This window comes from Camelus ferus, chromosome 11 (assembly GCF_009834535.1).
Source record: "Camelus ferus isolate YT-003-E chromosome 11, BCGSAC_Cfer_1.0, whole genome shotgun sequence".
NCBI lineage: Eukaryota > Metazoa > Chordata > Mammalia > Artiodactyla > Camelidae > Camelus > Camelus ferus.
In genome coordinates this window covers 58,875,033-58,898,556 of record NC_045706.1, presented here as the reverse complement: position 1 = coordinate 58,898,556, position 23,524 = coordinate 58,875,033, and the positions used below count along the sequence as shown (strand labels likewise).

The following is a 23,524-nucleotide window of genomic DNA, read 5'->3' as shown; positions in this document are numbered from 1 at the left end:
AGTCAGAGCAGGACAAAGGCAGCTCCTGGGGAGAAGGAAGCAGTAAGCATTTGGGGAGGAGGCATCCAACCAAGATGCAGGTGACATTTCATTCCTTAGCTTGATGGAAGGTCCACGGAAATCATTTTATTACTCATACTTTATGTAAGGCTTGTGCATTAAGATACGTTACACAATACAAACTTAAAAAATAATAAAATCAGCAGGATTTATCTTGAGTCTGCGCACTTCAGGACTGCCGGGACATCTGAGTGTGATGTGTTACTGTTTCACTGCTGCCTTGCTGACTGTGAGGTCAGTGCAGGTGACACAGTATATATACAGTGTCTCGCTTCTGCTCATCATCAGCACTGTCTGCAAGGAATGTTCAGCTGGGACAAAGGGAAAGTTCGTTCTCTAAGCGGGTTGTGTAAATTGGCTGCTTGGATTGCCTTCTGCATACTTAGGAAGGCCCAGAGCTTCACAGTGGTCCAGAGGCTGGCCTGATGTGCAGCCTGAAGGCAGTGTTTGACAGCAGTGAGCAGGCTGTGTGCATCCCAGTGGGACGGAGGGGACCCAGAAAGGGCCTGGCATGGAGCTGGCTTGGAAGGCAGGCTTGGAAATCTCCAAAGGGAAGGATACATGTCTGGGAGAAGAGGTGACTCTTTGCATTGCCCCAAAGGGATCCAGGGGAGTTGCTTCTGTGAATTCTTAGAATCTGATAGGCGCTATCTCTGTACTGGACACTAAGGATAGACCCGGAAGTGTGGGGAGGTGGGCAGGAGTGCTTTGGCAGAGAAGAGTATGTGCATTGACCCAGAGTGAGTGAGTGAGAACTGGACCATAGGAGATGGAAGGTCTGCAGAAATCCAGCAGACCCTTAGTGTGAGATCCTCACCACAGCTCTTCCAAATTCTCATCTCTGTCCTGGGGAGACAGAATGGAAGAGGAACAGCCTGGAGATCAGGGCTACCTGGGGCAGGGACCCAGCCCCCTGGCTTAGGTCTCAGCTGCCCTGGCCTCCTTAGCCACTCACGCCAGGTGCTGCTGCGTGTGACCGGAGCAGGTGAGGGTTACACTTACCAGAGAGGTCCTGTGTGTGCTGTAAGTCAGGCCCCCTACGATTTCCAGGGTTCTGCCTGGGGTGCAGTGGGATGGGTTCAGTGCCACTGACTCTCTGGGAAGTTGAGGACACAGGAGACATTTAATAAAAGAGCTTCTGTGGTGGCCTCTGCCATCAAAAGTAAGTGAGAAAAACAAAGGGTAACATATCCATTTCCTCTCCAAGATGTTCTGGCTCTGATGAACCCCTTATGCATAATCCAAATTATGTTCTTCTTGACCTCATGGTTTTTCTGGATTAAAAAAAAACCCTCCCCAAGTCCTCTATATTCCTTCTCCGAGTAAACGAACTACTTTTACTCATTGCCCTTTCTTACGGTTCTACTTACCATTAGATGAGAATGTGACTTCTCTCATCCTGCTATCCCGGGCTGGGGCAGGACTTCCGTTAGCAGGGCAGAGCGGAGCACAGAGGTCCAGGCCCGGCGGCAGCTCCTGCTCTGTTTCCCGAATCCCAGCTGGGTGCTGGCCCGTCTCATGTGGTGGTCCTGAGATATGAACATTTACAACTTCCTCATCACTGTTTTGTCATTTGGTCCCAGTCCAACAAGATCATCATGTCTTACACAGACTTTTCTCTGAAATACAAAGTTTTTGCGATTTAAACCCAGATTCGATATTTAATAACACTCTAATTCTTTCCATATTACTGCAGTTCTTGGGATTTGGGAACAACTGATCATTCTAAAAGGATGCAACTCTTCATTTCTTACTTTCTCCCAGGTCTAGCAGACGGTTACAACCAGTGCACACATGCACATCGAGGACCTAGGACAGTTCCTGAAATATACTGTTTACCCTGATACCCTTACATGTGTTCTGTTCCTGTTTAAGTAATTTTGAAACCCCTGATCACTAATTTCCAACCTCATTAGCTCCATTTATACCATCTCATTGTCTCAAAACTAGGCTATGTCACCTGCAAGGTAGAAGAACTTAAGACCAATTTTAAAACATGGTTATTCACAGTTAAAATCTTGTCTTGCAACCAATATCAATTGAGTCACTTAGAGCCAGTGAACCAGAGATTTCTTAACCTGAATCTCTCTCACTGCTAAAGCTCTTGTCGAGTGTCCATTTTTTGTAGTCCTGTGTTGGTTTTTTGTTTTGTTTTGTTTTGTTTTGTTTTTTCAGTGGGTTGTGAACTTTTTATTAACTCTTTTCAGTTTGGATTCCCAGTCTGTCCCTTCTCACCCCTCTCCCTCTTGGCAATCACAAGTTTGTATTCTATGTCTATAAGTCTGTTTCTGTTTTGTATTTATGTTCTTTTTTTTTTTTTTTTTTTTTTTTTTTTTTAGATTCCACATATGAGCGATCTCATATGGTATTTTTCTTTCTCTTTCTGGCTTACTTCACTTAGAATACACAGAGCTGTTTTGTTGTTTTGTTTCTCTTTAATCCTCTTTCCAAACATCAGCCAGCGGTTTTTTAAAAATGTAAATCTGATTGTAGCTTGGTTTTGCCTACAATCTTTCAAGGGCTTCTCATCATCCTTACTGTGGATGTTTCCGTGGGGTTTACTGAACCGCATGCCCCCATCTGGCCCAGGACACAGATCCCATTCTGCCTTTGACCCTTCCTCCTTCATGCCAGTGGCCCTGCTTCTCCCCAGGTTGGAGAGGTACCCTGCTACCTGTACCAAGAAGCGGGGTGTGGGGGGGGGCACAGGGTGCCACCTGGTGGCCGTATCTCCAGCAGCGCCACCAACAACACAGCTCTGCACTTGCCCACCCTCCCCCCACCCAATCCCCGCAAGTACTTTGCTTAACTTCATCCTTCAGATTTAGCTTCAGTGCTAATTCTTCACAGAAGCCTCATCCTGGAAGGAGCTCCCTGTGGCCTGCTCCCTTTGCTATTACTGTGTGTGAGAATGCTCATTTTAAATAGAATAATAATAAGACCTACCTCACAGAATTCCCAGAGTTCTTGTGAGTACCAAATGAGATTATGTGTGTATAGAGCTTAGCAAACGGCCTCACGTGGAAGCACAAGTGTCCTTTGCCCCTAGGTTTCCCTATGACGTCACTCAGCGTATTTCATCCTACGATGACCTTGAGTTTCACCGGATAGGATTAGGCCTGCCTCATTCGTGGCTGTATCCCCAGTGCTCAAAACAGAACAAACCACAGAGGAGCTGTTGGGTAGATTTTGTGCAATGAGTGAGTGGATGAATGAATGGATATATTTTAAAAATTTGTTTGAGAATCTTTTTTTTCTAAATCTAGTTATTAAAGAATTAGAGGAAACCCATTGCATTTTGGTCACCTATGTAGGAGAAGGCCAGATTTCCTTGTCTAAATCAGGTAGATGGCTCCCAAAAGGAAATTTAGCCATGGCTTCCAACTAATGCCTACGTGACATTTGACAGCAGTGGTTCTTTTAGAGCTTGACTCCATGGAAGCCAGTGCATTGGTGGTTTCGCTGTAGATGTCTTTTTCTGTCCTTCAGGGACGATGTTGAGTAATCCTGTTTGCATTTTAGGGTAAGCAAGTATTATTTGTAAATAAGCAACTAATGAACGCATTTACCTTGGGCCCAAACTCATAACCTCTTTGGCATCAGCTATGTAGGCTGTCGACCTGGACAACTATTGTTAGGCCTTTTGCAGAGATGATGAGTTCATGAGTCAGTGGTAAGCATTTCTGGTTATCTTCCCAGGAAATCAGTGACCCAGAGATCCTGGATCTGGTCCACAGCGCCCTCGGCAGGATGACTGTGGTCCGACAGATCTTCCCATCTGCAAAGGACAACCAGAAATGCATGAGGAACAACCACCGCATCTCCTCGCTGCTCTGCGACCCCCAGGAAGGCTACCTCCAGATGCTGCAGGTCAGTGCTCGCCTCCCAAGCTCCCTCTGGGAGGGAATGTCACCCGTACCCTTGGCCTGGCACAGACGGCGATGCGCCTCAGCTCCAGCTGAGCGCTCTTGCCCACCAAATTTAATTACTCGAATGCTGTCATTTGCTGAAATTGAAACCAGTCAACTGGGCAGTGCCTCTAAGCACATTAGCAGGCAGTTATGGTCGTTGTCAGCAGACAAGGCATATTAGCTCATTGGGTGCCTCTTATATTTAAAAGTTGCATGCTTAGGGAGTAAGGAGAGTCCTGTCTCTTGGGCTTCGGTGATGACTGTTTTCTGGGGGATGGGCTCACCTGGCAGGACTCGGGATGGAGTTATCATTTTGAACCCATTTGAAGTTCTTCCCAGAAGGATGTCAATCATATGGAAACCATTAGGAACTCACCTTCTGAATACTGAGGCTTAGGTTGACCAGAACACTGCTGGAATGCCAGCGGAGCAGGGAGGGGCCAAAGGTTAGGATCATCAATTGCCCACCTGTTTGATTCCTTCCAAGATGAGAAATACAGAGTGTTTCTGGTCAGTCCTTCCGCCACTCCTTTGGCAGTGGTGCAGTTGGGGTTAGCTCCCCTTGGGCCGGGAGGAGGACGTGGAGCTGTGCACTGGCTGTGAGAGGTGGCATTCTCCCTGGATGTTTGGGGGTAACAGTGAAACACTGGGGAGACTGTTGGCAATGGAACTGCATCTCCATTAGGAATATGGTGCCCAAGACACTTCCATTTGATCCTTGATGGGAGCCATAGAACAGAAGGAAATTTGTCCCAACTGGGTTGATGACAAGTGCTCAGGAGTTTGTGTGTGGGAAACGCTTGCCACTCAGTGTTTGAAACTAGTCAGACCTTCTTTACCTAGCCACAGGTAAGGAGTGGAGATCAGGGCTGCAGGACAGAGATGGGCCGTATCTGCCACCTGAGTAGCAGTCCCTCCCCAGGACATCTTGATACCATCTTATCAGAGGGCACACGTTTTGGGGAGGGGGGTTATTAGAATCTCTAGAGTGGTCTGGGTACATGTGTGATTTCCAGAGCATTAAATCCAATCTATAATATTTTATTGGGAGTCAAGGAAACATACTCCAACAGATGGCAAACACTAGAAATATGTTCTTGGTTGATAAGGAAACACAGAAGATACTGGGATTTTAATCAGAGTAACTCCCACTTCTCTCAGGACAACCACTCCAAGGAGCCATCGCAGGGCCTGGGGTCTCTCTAAGGTGGCGATGGGTTGACCAAAAGAGTGGACCAAAGGCTACTGCAGGGCTCATGGACTTGAGAGCCCTGGGCTTATGGGCTGGGGTAGAAGGTGCTTGATGCAAGAATTTATATTTTTGGATGCTGCCAGCCTGTTCTGCCTCCCTCTCTGGAATTTGGAAGAAGAGGTGAGGGCCTCTCACTGTGTCTCCGTGCTTACCATCTAATGCTCCGCGTGGATGGCAGTGCAGTGTGCCCATGTGACCCCAGCAGTGTGAGCTCAGCCCCACCCAGGGCAGGAGGGGAAGGTGATTCTGCTGTTCTTTGTGGGGTCAGACCCTGGGAAGGTCTCACTCCGGGGAAGGGTTCTCTCTCTTCCTCGAAGAGCTTCATCCTTCTCTAAACACACACCAGCCCTGCCCCGCCCTGCCCCATGTCTCCCATCCATTTTCTCAATTCTGGCTTAGCCGTACCGCACTCCTTCTGCTCCAACAGAAAGGAGGGCTGTGACCTGTTGCACCAACACTTGCTGCCCTGGGGAAGCCGAGGGAGAGGGGAAAGCATTTCTTGTCTAGGTCTGGTTTAGTCATTTTGCCGTGGACCAAAGGCTCAGGTGAACTCTTTGGTTGCACATCAGACAATTAGACGCGGAGCATCTAGAATTTGTCCTGGAGGACAAGAGAGAAAAGGAGACGGATGGTGGTGGTGAGAAATGCAGTAGGGGGCTTTGTAAAATGGCACGCCCCCCTCAGGAGGCTAAGCAAAGCCATGGCTCGGAGGTGGGTGGCTGTCATCACCAAACATGGTCAAAGCGATATCAGACCTAGAAGCTTGGCCACTCTGCCTCTCTCTGTTCCTGCTGAGACCCAGGCACCATATAAAGGGCAAGATTTAAGAGCAATGTCATCAAGATCTTGTAGCAGCAGCAGCAGCAGCAGCAGTAGTCGTGGTAGCAATAGCAGTCATAGCGGAAGCAGCAGCAGCAACAGCCCAGGAGCCAGCTTGCTTTGGTTCAAATCCCAGTAACTCTAGTGACTGCTTATTGTGTTTACTCGTCATTCTGCGCCTCGGCTTCCTCGTCTGTACACCGACGATTAGAATACGACCTACCCCTCAGAGTCACACTGGAACTTAAAGGCGAGAACATCTAGAAAGCATTGTGAACAAGGCTGAGCATTCCAAGGCTTTCTGGAGGAGGCGGCCAGGTGCGCTGAGCGTGTCCATGGAAAGGCTGAGTGCAGCCTCATTTTGCGTGTGTGTGATGCAGTCCGCCTGTCCTCCTGAGCACGCTCTTTGACAGCATCCCAGTGGGTGGGAGAGCACATCCCCTCGGTCCAGCCCCTGATCACAGGCGCCGCACGCCGCTCACTGTCCGCATCAGTCTCGCGGGCACTCAGTCAGCGCTGCCTTGTGCAGGAGAGGAGAGGCCGTGTCTTTGCGACCCCACTTAGCCCTTCACACGAGACTCTGCTCTTTGAAGACTCTGGATAAAGATCACTGGGGTGGATCCATTAAGAATGCAGGTCTTCACATAAGTTAAACTGTCTCTAGAAGCCTCTTTATGTATCTATAAATAAAATACTTTATTGAAGGAATCTATCTCCATGTGTTGCATCCACTTTCTCGTGCGGGGCGTCACGAGAGGGAAATGTGGATTTATTCACTCATCCTACCCAACAACCATTTCGGCCTCTTGTAGATTCATCTCATTTACAAGCCATTCCCTTCGAGTTTCCTCAGTAGCTGTTACCACTTCTTTCTTTCTTAATGACAGTGTAGAAGGCAAACTAATTTCTACTAGCCTCTAGCTGTGAGATTTATCGAGAAGATGCTAACATGTTTAGCACAACCAACTGAAGGAAGAAAAAAACCCACAATATTGATGTCATGGATTATTAACTTTGTCTTGATGAAATTAATGAAAATCCTTTTGGAAATGGAGCTCTCAAGTCCATCTTTAGTTCCTCCCCCAGACGGCTGCTCTTAGGATGATAATTCTGGGTTAGTAGTTTTCGTGAGGACCATCCAAAACGGATTTTTTTTTTTTTTTTTTTTTTTTTAACAAGAGCATCCATCTCTCTACTTCTGCTCTGAGCTGGTCTCAGAAACTCCATCTTCTGCTATTAGGCCTGTGGTCAGGGATTTCTGTGCTCCAGAGCCAACTAGACACTATGATAGCAAATCAATTTGGTTCCTATTTAGTAAAGAGAACATCCTTTGGAAGAAGAATACCTGAATAAGTGGCTTCTAGTAGCTCCCAAACTACCATGTTTGCCAGCGTGCTGGCTATTGTTTATTTTTCCCCGTAAAGCAGTGTCTTATTTGGATGTTTCACCTCTTGTTTTCTGGACAAGTTAGTTTAGGGCCTGTCTGACTCATCCAGTAATAAAAGTGACAGCCAGCCCCTAAGAAACCTGAGACTCTGCTCAGATTCCATGGGCTGCCTTGCTCAGAGAAGCATCTCTAGCATCCTCGGTCTTCAGAACTGCATTGCCTGGCGACTGGAGTGCGACGATGGACCTAACAGACACACTGTCACATTGTTACCCCGTTTCTATTCAAATGTGTTTCCGAAGGGGAACAGGCAAATGATTGAAGCTGTGTTGTCTGGTCACCCTGGAGCCTGATCCTTGAATTAAGCTGTGGGGGCTAATGTGGTATAAAATGCTCCCTCGGGTTGGAATCTCTCTTCTTTTGTGCATTTGAAAATTGTGGAATGGCTGGATAGGTGAAACCGCTCCTCCCCCGCTCAGCCTATTAAAGCATTTCAAAACTCTCCTTCCACTGTGCATCCCTGTTTCTTTACAGCTTTCTGGACTCTTCCTGGATTACAAGGTTTTTGTCCACCTGCCTGGAGAATCCTTTCCTCCGGAGCAACACTGAGACTCCTCACGCCAGAGCTACCTTGAACTTTGTTTTGCTTTCACTGATTTACTTCACCCTAAAGACCCCAATGGAGCATGTAGCAACCAGAGCCGGGGCGGGGGGCGTGCTCATGGAGGCCTTTGTCAGACAGCATTGCCCAGGTGGTCTCCTTGGGTGCAGCTGGTTATAGTTCTGGCCACAGGTGGCCATGTGGCCATTTGGAGTCCAGAGAGCCTCGGGTACAGCAAATGCCCCTCCCCACTCTCTATACCCCCTTCCTGCTCAGATTCAATGTGAGCAGAGATCCCCGTGCCCTGTGCCCTCTGCCACCATCTGCTCCCTTGTCTGGCCTGGCCATGGTGCCCTCTCTCAGGATGGGTGGGCTGGCAGCAGGTTGACAGAAAGGCCTTGCCCAGGGATGGATTCCTCAAGCTGTGACATCTGGGCATCAACTTGTCCTCCCAGCTGGACCCTCTGCCGGCTGCTTGTCTGACTTTGCTAGATGACCAGAGCCTGTCTAAGGATCTGGTCGGAGGTCAGTTCCTGCTGTTCGCCTCTGTGAGGTCTCCCTGCACAGTCCACTTTGCTTAATTAATGATGGAAGCAAGAGAAAACGGGGCTCTTTAGAAGCCTGAAGGAAATGCAGTCTGTCTTAATGAAAACATTTCCCACATTTCCAGCTTTGGTGTTGGACGGATAATGGTCTGGTGGCGGGATGCAGCTGGCCCGGGTGGCTGTGACCCTGGCCTGTCATTCATCTTCTTTTGCCTTCCAGGATGATTGGTACCTTGATAATGTGGATGCACAACAATTCCCCGTCCCCTGGAGTATAAGGGAGGCAAGGATGGCACGACTTGCCTAAATTCTGAGATTTATTGCAGAAAAACACGCACAGAGTGCTGAGAGGGCAGACAGCCAACTGCCCTGCAGGGCTGTCACCCTCCAGGGCCTCTCCCTTCCAGTCTGACAGGCCCAGGTCTCAGCCTGCTGAGGTCCAGATCAGATTGGATGCGTGCGTACGGCTCTCCTGAAGAGCTCAGTGCATTTTCCCGTGGGGTGGCAGTGGGGGCGGGCTTCTGTTTTCATTACTCCTGGCCCTAATTCTGCTTCTAGGGACCTGGTAAGTAAGTAAACAGATCATCTGGGCTTCTAATGGGGCTGCCTCCGCTCCACTCAGTACCAACCCAGATGGGAAATCAATGCCTTTCCTGGTTTCAACAAGACAACAAATCCGAGTCTCAGAGAAGGTGTCACATGCGTTGAGGGGTCAGGTGGGACTTTTGCATCGTGGTTGCACACACCACCTCTGATTTCTCAGTCCCCTCCTGCTGGGGAATGTTCGCTTCCCCCACTGCCCCACGCCTCCACCCAGTGCCTTATCCTCTTCTCTTCAAGTCTTGCTGGCTTCCTTCCCTACCCACCCTCTATTATCTCCCTCTGGTCTTGACTCCAAAGTAAATTCTCCTCATTTGCTCATGAAGATCAATTTATCAGTCTTCCTGGTAGCTGTTGCTCCTGCTGACACCAGGTATATTCCTAAATAAAATATGGTTACTGATGTAATGGAGACTCTGGGTATTAACTCTTTAAAAAAAAAATCTATTTTTGTATCCCTGGTCCTCAGTTGGTTTCATGTGATTGGTCTTTAATTATCCAGTAGCCAAGAATGTCTATCTGGGTTTCTCAAGAACTGAAGCCCCAGTCAACAGCTCATGGCTGAATTCTCTCTTATGGTTCCCACAGATGTCTTCACCTTCCTCGTTTCCCTTCTGAGGACCCACCTCTTGCATAAGGAATTGACTTTGGAAATGCAAGCCTTGCCAGGGTGCCCCCATCCCCTGGAAACACATACCCCGGATTTCAGACAGACAGTTCCACGTGGAATGGTCTCATACAGAGTTCCTATTCCCTTTCCCAGTGGGGCTTCTGCCCTCCATTCCAGGAGGCATCCTCTTTGCCAACACTTTGGTATCTCTTTACACTGGTATTTTCTTCTAAGAGCAGATTTAAAACTATTCGTTTAATATCCATTGATTCCACAAATACCCCTTAAGCACTTAAGATGTGCCGGTCCCTCTGTTAGACATTTCACAAATGTTCTCTCTCTGAATTCTCACACACTCTGAATAAATTGGGAATTTTAATCTCCACTTAGTAGCATGTTCTGGTTAGGGAGATTGGCATATGCAAAGGCCCAGAAGCCAAGAAGAGCAAGGGATGAATTTAGTGTGTCTGAGGCAATGGAATGAGAGGCAAGAAGTGTTGGGAAATCAATCAGAGAGGCGGGCCGCTGCCAGGGCACTGAGGCCATGGTGCAGCCCTTGGAGATGTGACGGGGCAGAATGTGCACCTGAGAAAGATAACGTGGCGCAGGGTGGAAGTGGAGGGCCTGGGCTGGGAGACCAGGTAACCAGTGATTGCCGTCTCCCCAGGGGAGAATAAGGGCTCCTGAGCCAGGCTGCGGCTGTGGGAGGTGACCGTGTACCAAGGACGTTAGGAAGCTTCCCCAGGGGTGAAACATCTAAGTCCAGGCAGAGCGCTGGCACCTCCCACAGGTACAGCCTTCTCCTCTGTCCTGCACACCTGGGTGATCTCGCTGCAGAAATGGTGGTGCCCCAGGCTCCTGTGGCTGAGCCAGCCCTGCAGTGCAAATGGCAGGCCTTTGAAGTGGGCCAGGCCGCCTCCCTCCCTTTCAGGAACCTGGGTCAGGGTATTGTAGGGGCCCCCACTCTGGGCCTTCCTGTGTCATCAGCACCTTTTATAGAACACCCCGGGAGCAAAGAAGTGACCTTTTCCTCAAAGGGCAACCCTGCAACGCCTCAGGACATGCAGACCTGAAAGGCCCGGCTCAGTCCCAGGGGGCAGTGGGTGTTGTGACTTTGCCGCTGGGCCAGGAGGAAGCCAGGGATGTGCGCGCAGGTGAGCAGATTTCAGGCAGCGTTAAGGATGTATTGCCCAGGGCTGATCCTTGCTCAGTCTTTTGACCCAGAAGCTGCAGAAGCCAGATATGACCCTTGGCTGCCCTTGAAAAGCTTTTGGAACGAGGGGCATTGGGGAAGAGGGTGAGTGGCGTTTACATTTAGAAATTCGTTTTCAAAACAGTCCCCATGCTTCTGTGCGCCAGACCTGTACTGGGCCCCAGTCACTGAGACACCCCTGGACGAGTTCGCAGCTCCCCCTCGCTGAAGTCAGGAGCCTGCCTGGGTCCTTGCTTCCCCTTCCATTCCCTTGCCTCTGTCCCTCCAAAAACAAAAATGCACACCAAGAGTTTAGGATGCTATTTAGCACACCAGAGGTATGGTATCTGCATTTCATAGGATGGGTAAATCAGGGCTGCCCCACTGCCCCGCTCCAGGACCACTGATCATGTTCTATTTTATTGTCATCAAGATGAGGCTAGAGCTTTAAATGAGTTGTTCAACGTCACTCCGCAAGTGAGTGCAAGAGGAGCTTCAGTTTGCCCAAACAATAAGCATTTATCAAGCGCGTGCTGCATCCGCATGCTGCTGTCCACGCTGGGGGTTTGCAGTGAGCAAGGCTGGCCCGGGCTGTGATGAATCCAAAGCTCATCCTCCCAGGCCACCGGCTAAGCTGCACGTGTGATAGAGAAAGAATTACACTCTATGACAGCAAAAGAAGACCCTGGCGTGCATCTCCAGGGCAGCTGACTGGACCAGTCAGGCCCCTTCCAGATGTGTCTCGACTTCGCTTTTTGTTTTTTTTTTTAAATTTAATTTTTTTTTATTGAAATACAGTTGATTTACAATGTTGTGTTTGTTTCTGGTGTGCAGCATAGTGATTCAGTTATATAAATATTCTTTTTCATATTCTTTTTCACTATAAGTTACTATAAGCTATTGCGTTTAGCTCCCTGGGCTCTACAGTGGGACCTTGTTGTTTACCTATTTTATATGTAGTAGTGTGCATCTGCTAATCCCAAGCTCCTAATCCATCCCTGCCCCCACCCTTTCCCCTTTGGCAACCATAAATTTGTTTTCTATGTCTGTGAATCTGTTTCTGTTTTGTAAATAAGTTCCTTTGTATCATTTTTTAGATTCCACAGATAAGTGTTATATGGTATTTGTCTTTTTCTGTCTGACTGTCTTCACTTAGTATGATCATCTCTAGGTCCGTCTGTGTTGCTGCAAATGGCATTATCACATTCCTTCTTACCAATGAGTAGTACTCCATTGTATAAATATACCACATCTTCTTTATCCAGTCATCAGTTGATGGACACTTAGGTTGCTTCCATGTCTTGGCTATTGTGAATAGTGCTGCTATGAACACTGGGGTGCATGTATCTTTTTGAATTAGAGTTTTCTCTGGATATATGCCCAGGAGTGGGGTTGCTGGATCATACGGTAACTCTGTTTTTAGTTTCTTAAGGGATCTCCACACTGTTTTCTTCGAATGGAGGCCACAGGCTTGCAGGGAAGCCTCAGGCCCCTCTCCCAGCCCTGGCTCCTGTGTTCTGACTGTGTTCTGTCCGGCGTCTCTGACCTGGTCCCAGGTCTTTCGTTGTGCATCTGGATCTTTCCTCTGCCGTGGCCTTAGCCTCAGCATTTGGTCTCTCTTTTGCTTCTCAAGTCTACGCTCACCTGAAATGCTTTTCTCAGTTTGCTGTCACTTTCGTGCTGTGGTGATCCTAGGCCAGCCAGAGCCCCCTTTCCCACTGGCAGAGGGATGAAGGGACAGTATCCGCTCTGCTTTTCTGTCTTTTGCTAATGAGCTTGGGGCTGGGCCTTATTTGAGATGTGAGAAAGGGAGGCAAGGACACTCCTTCAGGCTGGGCCCCCTTCTCTGACCCTGCAGCTCCAATTTGGACTTTTCACCCCTTGAGACCAGCAATGAGTGAGGGTCCACACATCTGGGAGCCTCTGTCCTTCTAGACCTCCCCTCTTGGCTCAGGGGCCTGGCATGACCAAGCCGGGACACTGGGACACTGGTCTCCACCCATCTACCATGAGGAATGGCTTCTCTTGTGTTTCTCGGGACCTGGAGGGAGCCCTGAGCAGAGGCTGCCTTCCCACTATACACTCTCAATCTTTTTCCTTAAAAGTCCCTCCTCTGGACAACCAGACGGTGAGGCTAGTACCCCTCCCTTTGTACACCCACCAGTGAACCTAGCATGTCACCTAAGAGGGGATGCTGAGGCTGGTAGCAGACAGTGAAGCCACAGATCGATACTGGAGTGTTAGCTCTTGCCCAAGGCAGGGAGAAGCAGTGAGAGAGCGCCTGACAGGAGAAGGGGCGGGAGTGAGTGGAGAAGGTGGAAACAGCTCCAAGTGAGGATCAGGGAGACATTCTGAACAAGCGATACATGAGAAGAAATTTTTGTTTGAACAAAGGCAGTACCGTCTCAAGTCAAAGTTGGAGACAGAAAAGTCTTTTTCCTGCTGTTTCCTATATTTTCTCTTTTTGTGAACCAAGATCAGTATGTACCTTCTTAGCAGGAGACCCGTTCATCCGTCCATCTACCCATCTTCCCCACCCATTCACATACCCACCCTTCCAAACTCATCCATCCACCCATCCACCCATCCACCCACCTTTCATTCCTTCCACCATGCATCCATCCATCCACCATGCATTAAGCATGTGTGCTTCGTTTGGTGCTGGGTTCTAGAGACAGTGAAAATATATGGAAATATCCTAGAAAAGAGCATTGCTCAAGCCTCTTCTTCCTTTGGCCTTTCTGAGTCACATCCTGTTTTTTTTCCTCTTCATGACAGGCCTTTCTGCATCCATATTTGTATTGTATGAATCACTTATGTAATTAAGTACCTTAATTTATTGTGAATAGAAATACTGGAGGGGAAAAAGGGAAATTCCACCAGGTGCTAGTCTGGGCCATGCAGGGGTTGTGTTGCCCGTGTGTGTGTGTGTGTGTGTGTGTGTGTGTGTGTGTGTGTGTGTGTAGGTGGGGGTGTGGGTCAGAGGGTCTCAGCTGGTTGAATAGCATCAGCAGGGAGTGGATGGCTGGGAGATGAATGTCTTGAGAAGAGAAATCCTCACATCATCAAAGACTCTCAGCTTTGAGTTATCCTTTTGGGAAAAAAAAAAAGAAAAAGAAAACCAAGCCAACTCTAAGTGCCTTATATCCTCTTATAATATCTCCCTTAGTGGTTTGTATTCCAGAGAGGAGGTAGACAGGTCAGAAACAGTTTTTCAGGGGTGAGAGCTCCTGAGAGCTGGCTCCTGATAGGAGCAGGGAGTGGGTTAGTCTTTCTCATCAAGGAAATGCTCCCCGCTGGGGCTCAAAGTGTGGAAGACAGAGTTCTGTCATGCAGGACAGGGAGTGGATTCCTGGTGGTGCCAATGACTTCTCTCTGCTGTCAGGTAAGCACCTGGTCGTGCAGGGCCCTTGAAAAGGTCGCCAGGCACTGACATGCCTGCTTCCCTTTGGCCGGAGGCCCTTGGTTAAATCAGCGGTGGTCAGTCAGGCCAGGCACACTCCTGACACCTCTGAGACAGTCCCTGTCCACCCTACTTCCTCCACCTACATAATGGAGAGGCGTCAAGCACGCAGGCCTTAGGGGCAGGCCTCCCTGCAAGGACACAGGTTGAGGGCGGATAGGACAGGGCTCTGCAGGGATGGTCAGGCACAGGGGACATCCATGGCAGAAGAGGCCAGCTCGGCTTGGACGTGTCAGGGCAGAGATGACCCATGAAGGTAGCATGAGTTGGGGAACAGGCAGTAGATATTTATGACGTCCTATACCAGCTCCCTTGGCCCCTCTATGATCTCAGCTGCAGAGGACAGTTCCCAGCACCCAGGTTCTTGTCTGGGCTTCTGTCTAAGATGTGTGAGGCAGGAGACTGCAGGCTGAGAACAAGGCTCAGAGGTGTTGGAGCGGGAGGGGCCGCTGAGGAGTGGTGGGGGGTCAGGCTGGGAGGTGGCCGGAGTTCCTCCTGCAGCCCAAGGAGCTTATGTGATCTTCTCGGGAGTCCTATGAGGCCAACATATTCTCCTATTTATATACAATGGTTTCGTTTTCCTGGAATATTTTTAGCAGACATCTTGCTGCTTAGGTGTGCAGACAATCGTCCCCTTGACCCACTTTGGCTGATGGTTGTTCGGGCAACAGTTAGCCATGCAGGGTCACAAACCTGACCGAGGGTGGATGTTACTTTGTCGCCTCCCCTTCACCTCTGTTTTCTCCCTTTGCTCCATTACAACCCCTTGGAGGACAGGGTGGTGTGGCCACAACTGAGAGCAGGGCTGCCTTCCTCCCTGCAGAGGGCTCTTGTCAGCGCTGGTGTGCAAACGCATGCAAATTAGGGTCTTGATCAGGGTCTGGAGGGTGGCGCAGACCTGCCCGACCTCTGGGTCTCCCCGCTCTTCCCACAGCTATTACGACTGCTCCCTCACCCCGTGCTCTCGAGAGCGTGGACGGGGCTGTGTCTCCGCTAGGATCCGTCTCTACTGGGGACAGCTAAGCAGAGAAGTAGTTCTCAGACGCTCACCGTTGCAAATTCCAAACGTGCCCCCCTCGCCAGCAGAGATGTCACTGTCGAGCAGGCTCTGTGTCTGCCAGTGTCTCTCAGGCCGCCATCTGCCCTAGGCCCGTTCAGGGACCAGGGTGGTCTTTCTAGGGCACAGATCTGATTTCAGGCACAGACCCTCAAGCCACCTACGTTGTCGCTCTTTGACATGGCCCATGAGGCTCGGCGGGTCTCCATCCTTGAACCCTGCCTGTCTCTTAGTCCTGCTTCCCCCCTGCTGGACCTCTTGAAGCAGACATCGTGAACTGCTTCCAGTCCCTCTAACCCAGGGGTCAGCCAGCTGTGGCCCCCGAGCTGAATCCAGCCCACTGCCTGTTTTCTGAATAAAGTTTTATTGGCACAGCCTCTGTTTCTGTATTGTTTGCGGCTGCTTTCCTGCTGTAACCGTGTGACTGAGCAGTTGCAGAAGAAAACGCAAGGCCCACAAAGCCTGAAACCTTTACCACCTTGTCCTCTGCAGGACATGCTGGTGGAACGTGCCCTGCTGGGCCCAGCTTCTCTGCACCTTCACATCCTTACAAATGTGGTACCTTTCCTGTAATGCCCCTTACCCTTTATCCTGATCCTTCTGGACCAAGCTTTGCCCATCCTTCCCTCCATCCCTTGTTACCTGAGTAGGATGGCCCCTCCAGCCTGGTGTAGAGCTGTGTGCAAGTCTCAGTCATGATGCTGATCACTCTGGTCCTGCTGGCAGATGGACCCATCTCCCACTCTAGTTCCTGAAGCAGGGCCAGGTCTGATTCTGCTCAGGACACCGTCACCTGGCTGGGTGCTTGAGTAACTGCCAGGGAGGCCAGAGGATCGTGGCCCAGATATTGGGCCCTGCTTCCCAGGGTTGGCATCCTGGGTCAGTCCAACCCTCTTACAGTCTCTCCCCATCCCTGGAAATGCACCAGTGGGAAGGGTTTCACCGCCTTTGTCTTTGCAGATCTCCAACCTCTACCTGTACGACAGCGTTCTGATGCTGGCCAACGCCTTCCACAGGAAGCTGGAGGACCGGAAGTGGCACAGCATGGCCAGCCTCAACTGCATCCGCAAGTCCACCAAGCCGTGGAATGGAGGGAGGTCCATGCTGGACACCATCAAAAAGGTGAGTGCGAGGGGCACCCTCCAGGCTGAGGCCAAAGACAGACCCCTCCTCGCACCCCGCCCTCTGCCCCCTCCGGGAGGCTGCGCTCTTCCTGTGGATGCCCAGCCAGGCCCCTCCCAGGCCTCTCCCCTTGCCACTCTTCCTGTCCCAGCACTGGAGGGCTGGGGCGCTGGGACTCCTAGATGCGTATTAGCATTATTAGCTCCATTTTATATAAAGATATTGGACTTAAGAGAGGGTATATAACTTCCCCGAGGTCACAAGTAAGTAAAAAACTTCAGGCAACTGGCTAGCTCATGGCTGCCGGCCACACCCCACTCTGTGCAGCTTGCTACTGTCCCCAGGAGAGCTTGTCTCAGTTGGCGGTGCACGTGCTGCTCAGCAAGACCTCAGCTTGTGTGTGTGTGTGTGTGGGTGTGTGGGTGTGTGGGTGTGTGGGTGTGTGCAGGTACTAGCACGTGCATCCCTGTGTCTGCATGGGAATCCCTGCAATTTGGTGAACTGAGTGTCCCACCTCAGCCCGCAGGACACGTATATGTCCTATATGCTTAGGTGTGGCACTCAATCTACCAGAAAGCTGATTTGAGGTGAACTGAATAATCCACAGAAGACTTGTTAGAGTGAATTGGCTTTGAGCGGCTTCAGAAGGACATTTAGGGAAATCTATCGAGCCAGGAGTCATAGGTACAATAAATTCTGCATGGTTTCAGTAGCAGTGGACACATTCTGGTGTTGCTTTGAATCCGCTGCAGCCCAAGCCTGAGCAAGGGCCCCTCTTGGGCCGGCTCGGCCTCTGGGACTCTGCCCGCTCACAGTCTATGGGAGATCAAGGCTGGATGAGACCCCCGACTATAGGCTCCAAGAAAGTGGAGGGCTCAGCCCAGGCTCCCTCAGCCCCTCTGCCACCTGCTCCTGCAGAGCCCACGGAGAGAGAGGTGCGGGGCCGGACCTGCGCCCACATCCAGTCTGTGCCCGACACCACGCCCTGTACGCATTCTCTCCTTCAGTCCTTGCAGGATCCGTGATGTGGGTCTAATTAACTCCAGGCTGAAGCTAGGAGGTGGGAGATGACTTGCCCAAGATGGCAAAGCCAGGGTTTTGGTCTCCAGGGCTCACGCTTGCTGCCCTGCCACTTCCGGCCACGTGTCTGAGATGGCTCTCGCTGACTGTGGTCTCCCCTCTTGGCTTACGCTAAGATGAGCCCCTGGAGCAGGTTGCAGTGGAAGACTGTAAGCTCCAGGAGGGTGGGGGCAAAAGCCGCCTCTCTTTCATCTCAGGGCTGGCACAGCGTGTGCACAGAGCAGATGCTCTGATCATGTCAAATGCATGAATGGCAAGTGTCAGCCGTCAGAACTTCCTCTGTGAGCAATGGCCTGGGAAGTGTCAGTCCTGCTTCGAGCCCTTAGAACTGCCTTTGGGATTCCACCTCCTACCTATCCATCTTTGCCCTGCCCTCCCATGGTTTTCCCTTCTCTCCTTCAGGGCCACATCACTGGCCTCACAGGGGTGATGGAGTTTCGGGAGGACAGCTCGAACCCCTACGTGCAGTTTGAAATCCTGGGCACGACCTATAGTGAGACCTTTGGCAAAGACATGCGGAAGGTAAGCCTTGGGGCTCCCATCTCCCCCTCTTCCTGCTGCTGTGTATCAGGCTTTTGTTGTGAGCAGGTGTTTCACCAGCCCAGGACTCCCCTCCCTGGCTCTCTCTCTTCAGATGCTGCTTTGATGCTGGTGTTTATGGGGCGTGTTAGGGAGGAGGGTGAGAGAGCTTTCAGACATAAAATGCCATTAATACCGTCTCTGAGTACAGCAGGGGCCCCTGGCACCAGTGGGTCCTGCTGTGTGGGCCTGAAGGACCAACTTTGTGGTCCTGGGTGAGGCCGGAAGGGGCGATGGGTTTTCCTAGAGTGGCTGAGATCGGCCCAACTGTGTGGACAGATGTGACTGTCACTGAGGCAAGAGACAGAGGTTGTGGCCAGAGAAGGTTCCCCAGACCCAAGAGTGAGGCAAAGCCATTAGCAGAAAATGAGCCACGCGGAGGGTAAGAAACAGGAGTGCTGGAGCCCGCTGGAGGCAGAAATAAGAGACGGGGAGCCGCACAGTTTAGGGCGGGGTTTGGCTTGTTGTATTTGGTGCTGATGCAAGCAGAAGGCCTAGGGGCTTTTTCTAGTGATACCTGGTCTCCTCCTCTCCTCTCGTGTGGGGGGTTTTCAGGATTGAGGACTGGTGGGGTGGCCCTTACCCAGAGTTGGAACCCCCAAAGTTAAGGGGAGGCTGTGAAGTCAGGAGTCTAATAGGTGTTAAGACCAAGAGGTCAGTGTGGCCAGCAAGGGGATGGAGCAATCGGCCAGCAAGGGGCCTCAGGTGCGGTCTTTATGAGCCAGTGTGGAGCCAATGGTCAGGGCGCAGGTAAGGGTGGTATGTGGCTGCCCAGGGCCTGGCCAGCCCAGCTGGCTCATATGTATGCCCAGAAATGGCCCGCACAGGAGGACCACATGCTTGTTGGAGCCAGAGATGGGAACGCTCATGATGTAAAGGGCCATCTAACCAGGAAGATGCTAAAGCATTAACTGATTGGCATAGACTCAAGTCAGAGACTCCTGCAATCTCTATCTGTCTGTCTCATGCGCGCACACACACACACACGCACATTTCTATACACTTGAGAGGAGGACATCTCTACTGATGACAGTGCCTGGAGACAAGGGCATAGTGACCTCTCAGCACATAGGATAAACCTTTGACAGAGAGCCCTCTAGCCTGGCCTCCAGCATGGGCGGGGGGCAGCAGAGGGGCAGGAAGAGGTTACACGATGTCTGAGTACTGAATCTGGGTGAAGGGTTTCCCTGGCTGTGCTCCTTGAGGACCAAGGTAGAGGGATGCACGGATGAAGTCGTGGAGGGTGGGAGAGCCGGAAAGCACGGAGGGAGCAGTCATCAGCTAGAACGTTGGGAGGAGAACTGGCTCCCTCGGGAGCGGCTGGGATGGAGGGGGATCCGTGTGTGATGTGGGGCTGGGGGTCCTTCAACTCGTCCTGTGACCGAAGGTACAGTCACATAAATAATAAGTGAAGTCATTCTTTGCGACACAACGGTGACACCCGTGGTTTGATGACATTTGGGAGCTCAGAGGACTGTTTGTGGCATCATGAAAGGGGTTGGTGACTATGGTGTGAAACCCTGGAAAGCCAGGGTGGGGCGTGCGATGTCAAGGTGTCGGGGATGACCTGTGATGTCTGGGAGGGATGCCCAAAGCCGTGCACCTTGGCAGGTGGGAGCCTGGGGATGGCTGGTCAGCGTTGGTCTAGGTCATTCACGACCACAGTAGAAACTGGCTTGTGCTGGGACTCCTACCTGGTAAGGGAAAACCAGGCCCAGGGAGCCCTTTCAGTCGCTCTTGTGTGAAGGGAGCTACCTGCCAGAGTGACCGTTCGTATCTGCCACAGTACCTGCCTTCATCCCCAGCATTCCTCTGAGCTTAGAGAAGACCCAGCGCCCCTCTGCTGGCTCCTGTGCTACCCGCACCCCCTGTCTTTTAGCTCAGCTCTAACCCCAAAGTCCCCCCAGTCGATGGGAGTGTTGGCCATAGGGGTCCCCGCCTCGTCTTAGGCAGCTGACTGGGGTCACGTTGGCCACTCCAAGTGCCCGAGAGAGGAGGAGGTACTGTGTCCTCCACTTCCCATTTCAGTTTCAGGTGTCTGGGCCTTCCACGTTGCCATGGCAACCCTCCTCCAATACCCAGAAGCCAGTGGGAGCTGGCATCTCTCGGTCTTGGGAGCTGCTGAGCAGGAGGCCTGAATGTGATTGAGTTGGAAGGGAAGCTGATTTTCAAGTGGGCTTTATTTTAAAACGTATTCTTTTGTCATTTTAAAATCTGCCCTTAATAACTGCATATCCCAGTTGTTATCTGTCCGCCCGCGCTTATCTCTGTTAAGGAGAAGTTTTCTGGAAAGCGGGGAATGGGATTTACCATAGCAAATGTTTGCTATTCAGGCCCAGGGTGTGTGAAAGCAAGGCCTGGGAGGTTTCAGGATGAAGAAAGAAGAGGGGACTGGGACAGAGGGACACTGGTCTAGGACAGCATTCGAAGGCAGGGCTGAGCTGTGGTTCCTGGTGAAAGATGGGGCTGGGAGGGGTAGGGCTGGGAAATTGGGGCAGCCTGAAAATAAAGTTGAGGGTGGGCAGCAGATGGGACGGGAGGGTTAGGGTTCGGAGGCACACAAAGGCAGCGCAAAGATCAGTCATCCTTAGGAGGCTGGGGCAACTCTGAAGAGGCCCCCTCAGTTGCATCTCTCTGTGGCCACACCCAGGTCAGTGTGGTTAGAGGAGCCGACTGGGCTGATTGCAGGGTGCTGTCGTGGTGGAGCAGGGTCAGGGGTTTCCTGCAAAGATGATACATATTGTAATATACATGCATGCAATATATCCTAGTTTATTATGTAATATATGTATATGTGTGTGTTTATATACAGTAAGTATATAAACAACTATAGTAAAACATATCAACACAGACACAAAGGCAAAAACCAAGCCGTTTCTTTAAGGTTTAAATCAAGAGGAATCGTTTAAATTATGGAGCCAATGGATGTTTTCTTAAAGTAAGTACCTTGGAGGGAAATCTCGGAGAGGGTGAGTCACCCAGACGTTTTAGATTAAGTGGCATCAAGAGGCTGTGGATTACTCAGCCCCTTCAGAGGATGGAAGGAGTGGGTGATCGCCTTTCACTGCAGGGTGCTGGACAAATACTAATTAAATTATCTCATCCAGGAAGTACGTTCTTGTTGAGGGAGGGCGGGATGGTGAAATCAAAGGTCTCTGTCACCCGCTTGCTGTGTAACTCCAGGCAAACGGTTCAGATTTATCATCTTTGTGTTCTGCTTGGAGGTGTCTGGCATGGGTAATTCCCCAACAACCCCGCCAGGGGCAGGCTTTGTTGGAAAGTCACGTCCAGCTCCCACAGGACTTGGCCTGGCATTTGTCCTGGGGGACGGTGCTGGTTCCTATCCGGAGCCCTACGCATTTCTACTTGGCTTTCTCTCTGGACAGAAATCTTCAAAGGAGCGTTCATGGGTTTTTCCATGCAGATGTCCTCAGCGCAGGACAGGAGCTTTGATGGGATTGTTAGAGACTGCCTGCAGGAAAGGTTCCTACCGTGGACCGAGACCCATCATACGTACGTTGTCTCCCTGACTTGGGGGCCTTTGTGTCACTCTTGGCTCTGCCTCTCCTGAGATTTTGCAGCCACTTCCCTGTTTTGAACTTCCATTTTCTCAGATGGAAGGTGCAGATGATTGGAGCCTCCTGGTTGAATAGAAGGGTCAGTCAATGTAATGACCCCGATGCAGCACTTGGCAGTGAGGACTCTCCCGTGTGGCCTGGACCATCCGCTTCAGCAGCTGGGGCTGTCCACCTTCTCCACCCCAGATCTCACAAGAGCAGAGAGGCACAGGCAGACTTGGAGCCTGGCTTCCTGCCCGGAGGTGCCCTGGACTACAGCTCCTCCCCACACCCGTGTGCCCAAGCCTGGGGCCAGAGACAGGAGGAGTGCTGAGCATGCTGTACAATGCCCAGTCCCTTCCCATGCCTGGGAGCAGACATCCACTCCTCATTGAGATGAAGGGCTGAGAGGGAGCTGGCGGCTCAGTTTTTTTTTCTATTGAAGTACAGTCAATTACAATGTGTCAATTTCTGGTGTACAGCACAATGTCCCAGTCATGGAGATGTTGTTTTCGGGACGGTTTTGATGGAGAAGAAGGGAAACATGGTTGTTTTCTTCTCTATAAGCATGATTTGCCTGGAGTGTAACATCGGTTACAGCCCAGCAGAAACATTTTCCCATGACACGATTGCTGAGGATGTCTGCCCTTCTCTGTCCTAAAGATTCCATTGTGGGGGACTCATTCCTCACCAGTAACACGGGTCGCTGGGACAGTGAAAATCTGGGAAACTTGCCAACTGCCTGAAGGCCCTTTGAACCTCATTTCCCACAGGCACCATCCACCTAATTCACTTAGCTCAGTGGAGGTTAGCCTGTCTTCTTGGGCAGGAGGGTGGGGAAGTGGGCGGGAAGAATCTGGAAAGCCTGTGGGTTTGCTTTATGTGCTGACATTCTGGGACAAAGGACAGCCTGGTGTGACGAGAGAGAGAAAGGGGCTATTTTCTGCTCCTTTCCAGAAAATTGACTTAGGACCAAGGGACTAAGAAAGAATTTAGCCCAGTGGTTTTTCAGCTTTTCTCTAGTCCTAGAAAATCTGCTGTAGCAGTATCTGACTACAACCCAAATATAGTCAAGCGTTGTGACAGCAGACATGCAGTGGTTGCAATGGTGGGAATTGGGGCGGCGGTCCTGAGCTTCAACTGAATGGCCTCCCTGGCCCCCAGCATCTCTCGGGTTTCCTGCATCGCTCTTGAGACACAGAGCCCGGAGACGCTCAGTTAGGTGGTACCAGGAAGCAGGTGGCTGTGCTCGAGCTGGAAGGCAGGTTTCCTGGGGTGGGGGTGGGGGTATGTGTGGCAAAGGGCCTGGAACATCCTTTCTGAACTTAGGATGATACAGTTCTGGGACTCCCCGACTCCGCTCTGCCCACTTTCCACCCCATCCTCCCATCTCCCACCGCCTCTGCCCCCAGCCAGCATCAGGGCCTCATGATTCCTTCCCATTCATCTGGAGCCCACTGACAGGACGTTCCACTGCTGCCCGTGGCTCAGCTCCCTGTTCCAGCAGTCACCCAGGGAGATGGGAGGGTTTTGTTCTCCTGTACTAGTTTAAGACGTTTCGTCTGTCTTCTCTGTCAATTTTGATTCCTTATGAAAGCTGGCTTTGGACAGGAATCAAATGCCTCTCTTGATGTTATGTCCCCGAGAGGGCCTTTGTGATAATTCATAGAGTAATAATTGCTCATCGTG

At 50.9% G+C, this 23,524-nt stretch overlaps 1 protein-coding gene across 3 annotated transcripts in view; it reads left to right on the top strand.

Annotated features, from left to right (window-relative positions):
• GRID1 (glutamate ionotropic receptor delta type subunit 1) overlaps positions 1-23,524 on the top strand; it is a 611,661-nt gene that overhangs the window by 401,568 nt on the left and 186,569 nt on the right. For all 3 annotated transcript variants that reach the window (XM_032491610.1, XM_032491611.1, XM_032491612.1), the window contains exons 5-7: positions 3,760-3,930; positions 16,458-16,619; positions 18,102-18,221. In XM_032491610.1, the coding sequence (XP_032347501.1) occupies positions 3,760-3,930; positions 16,458-16,619; positions 18,102-18,221 (453 nt within the window). The remainder of the gene's footprint in view (positions 1-3,759; positions 3,931-16,457; positions 16,620-18,101; positions 18,222-23,524) is intronic.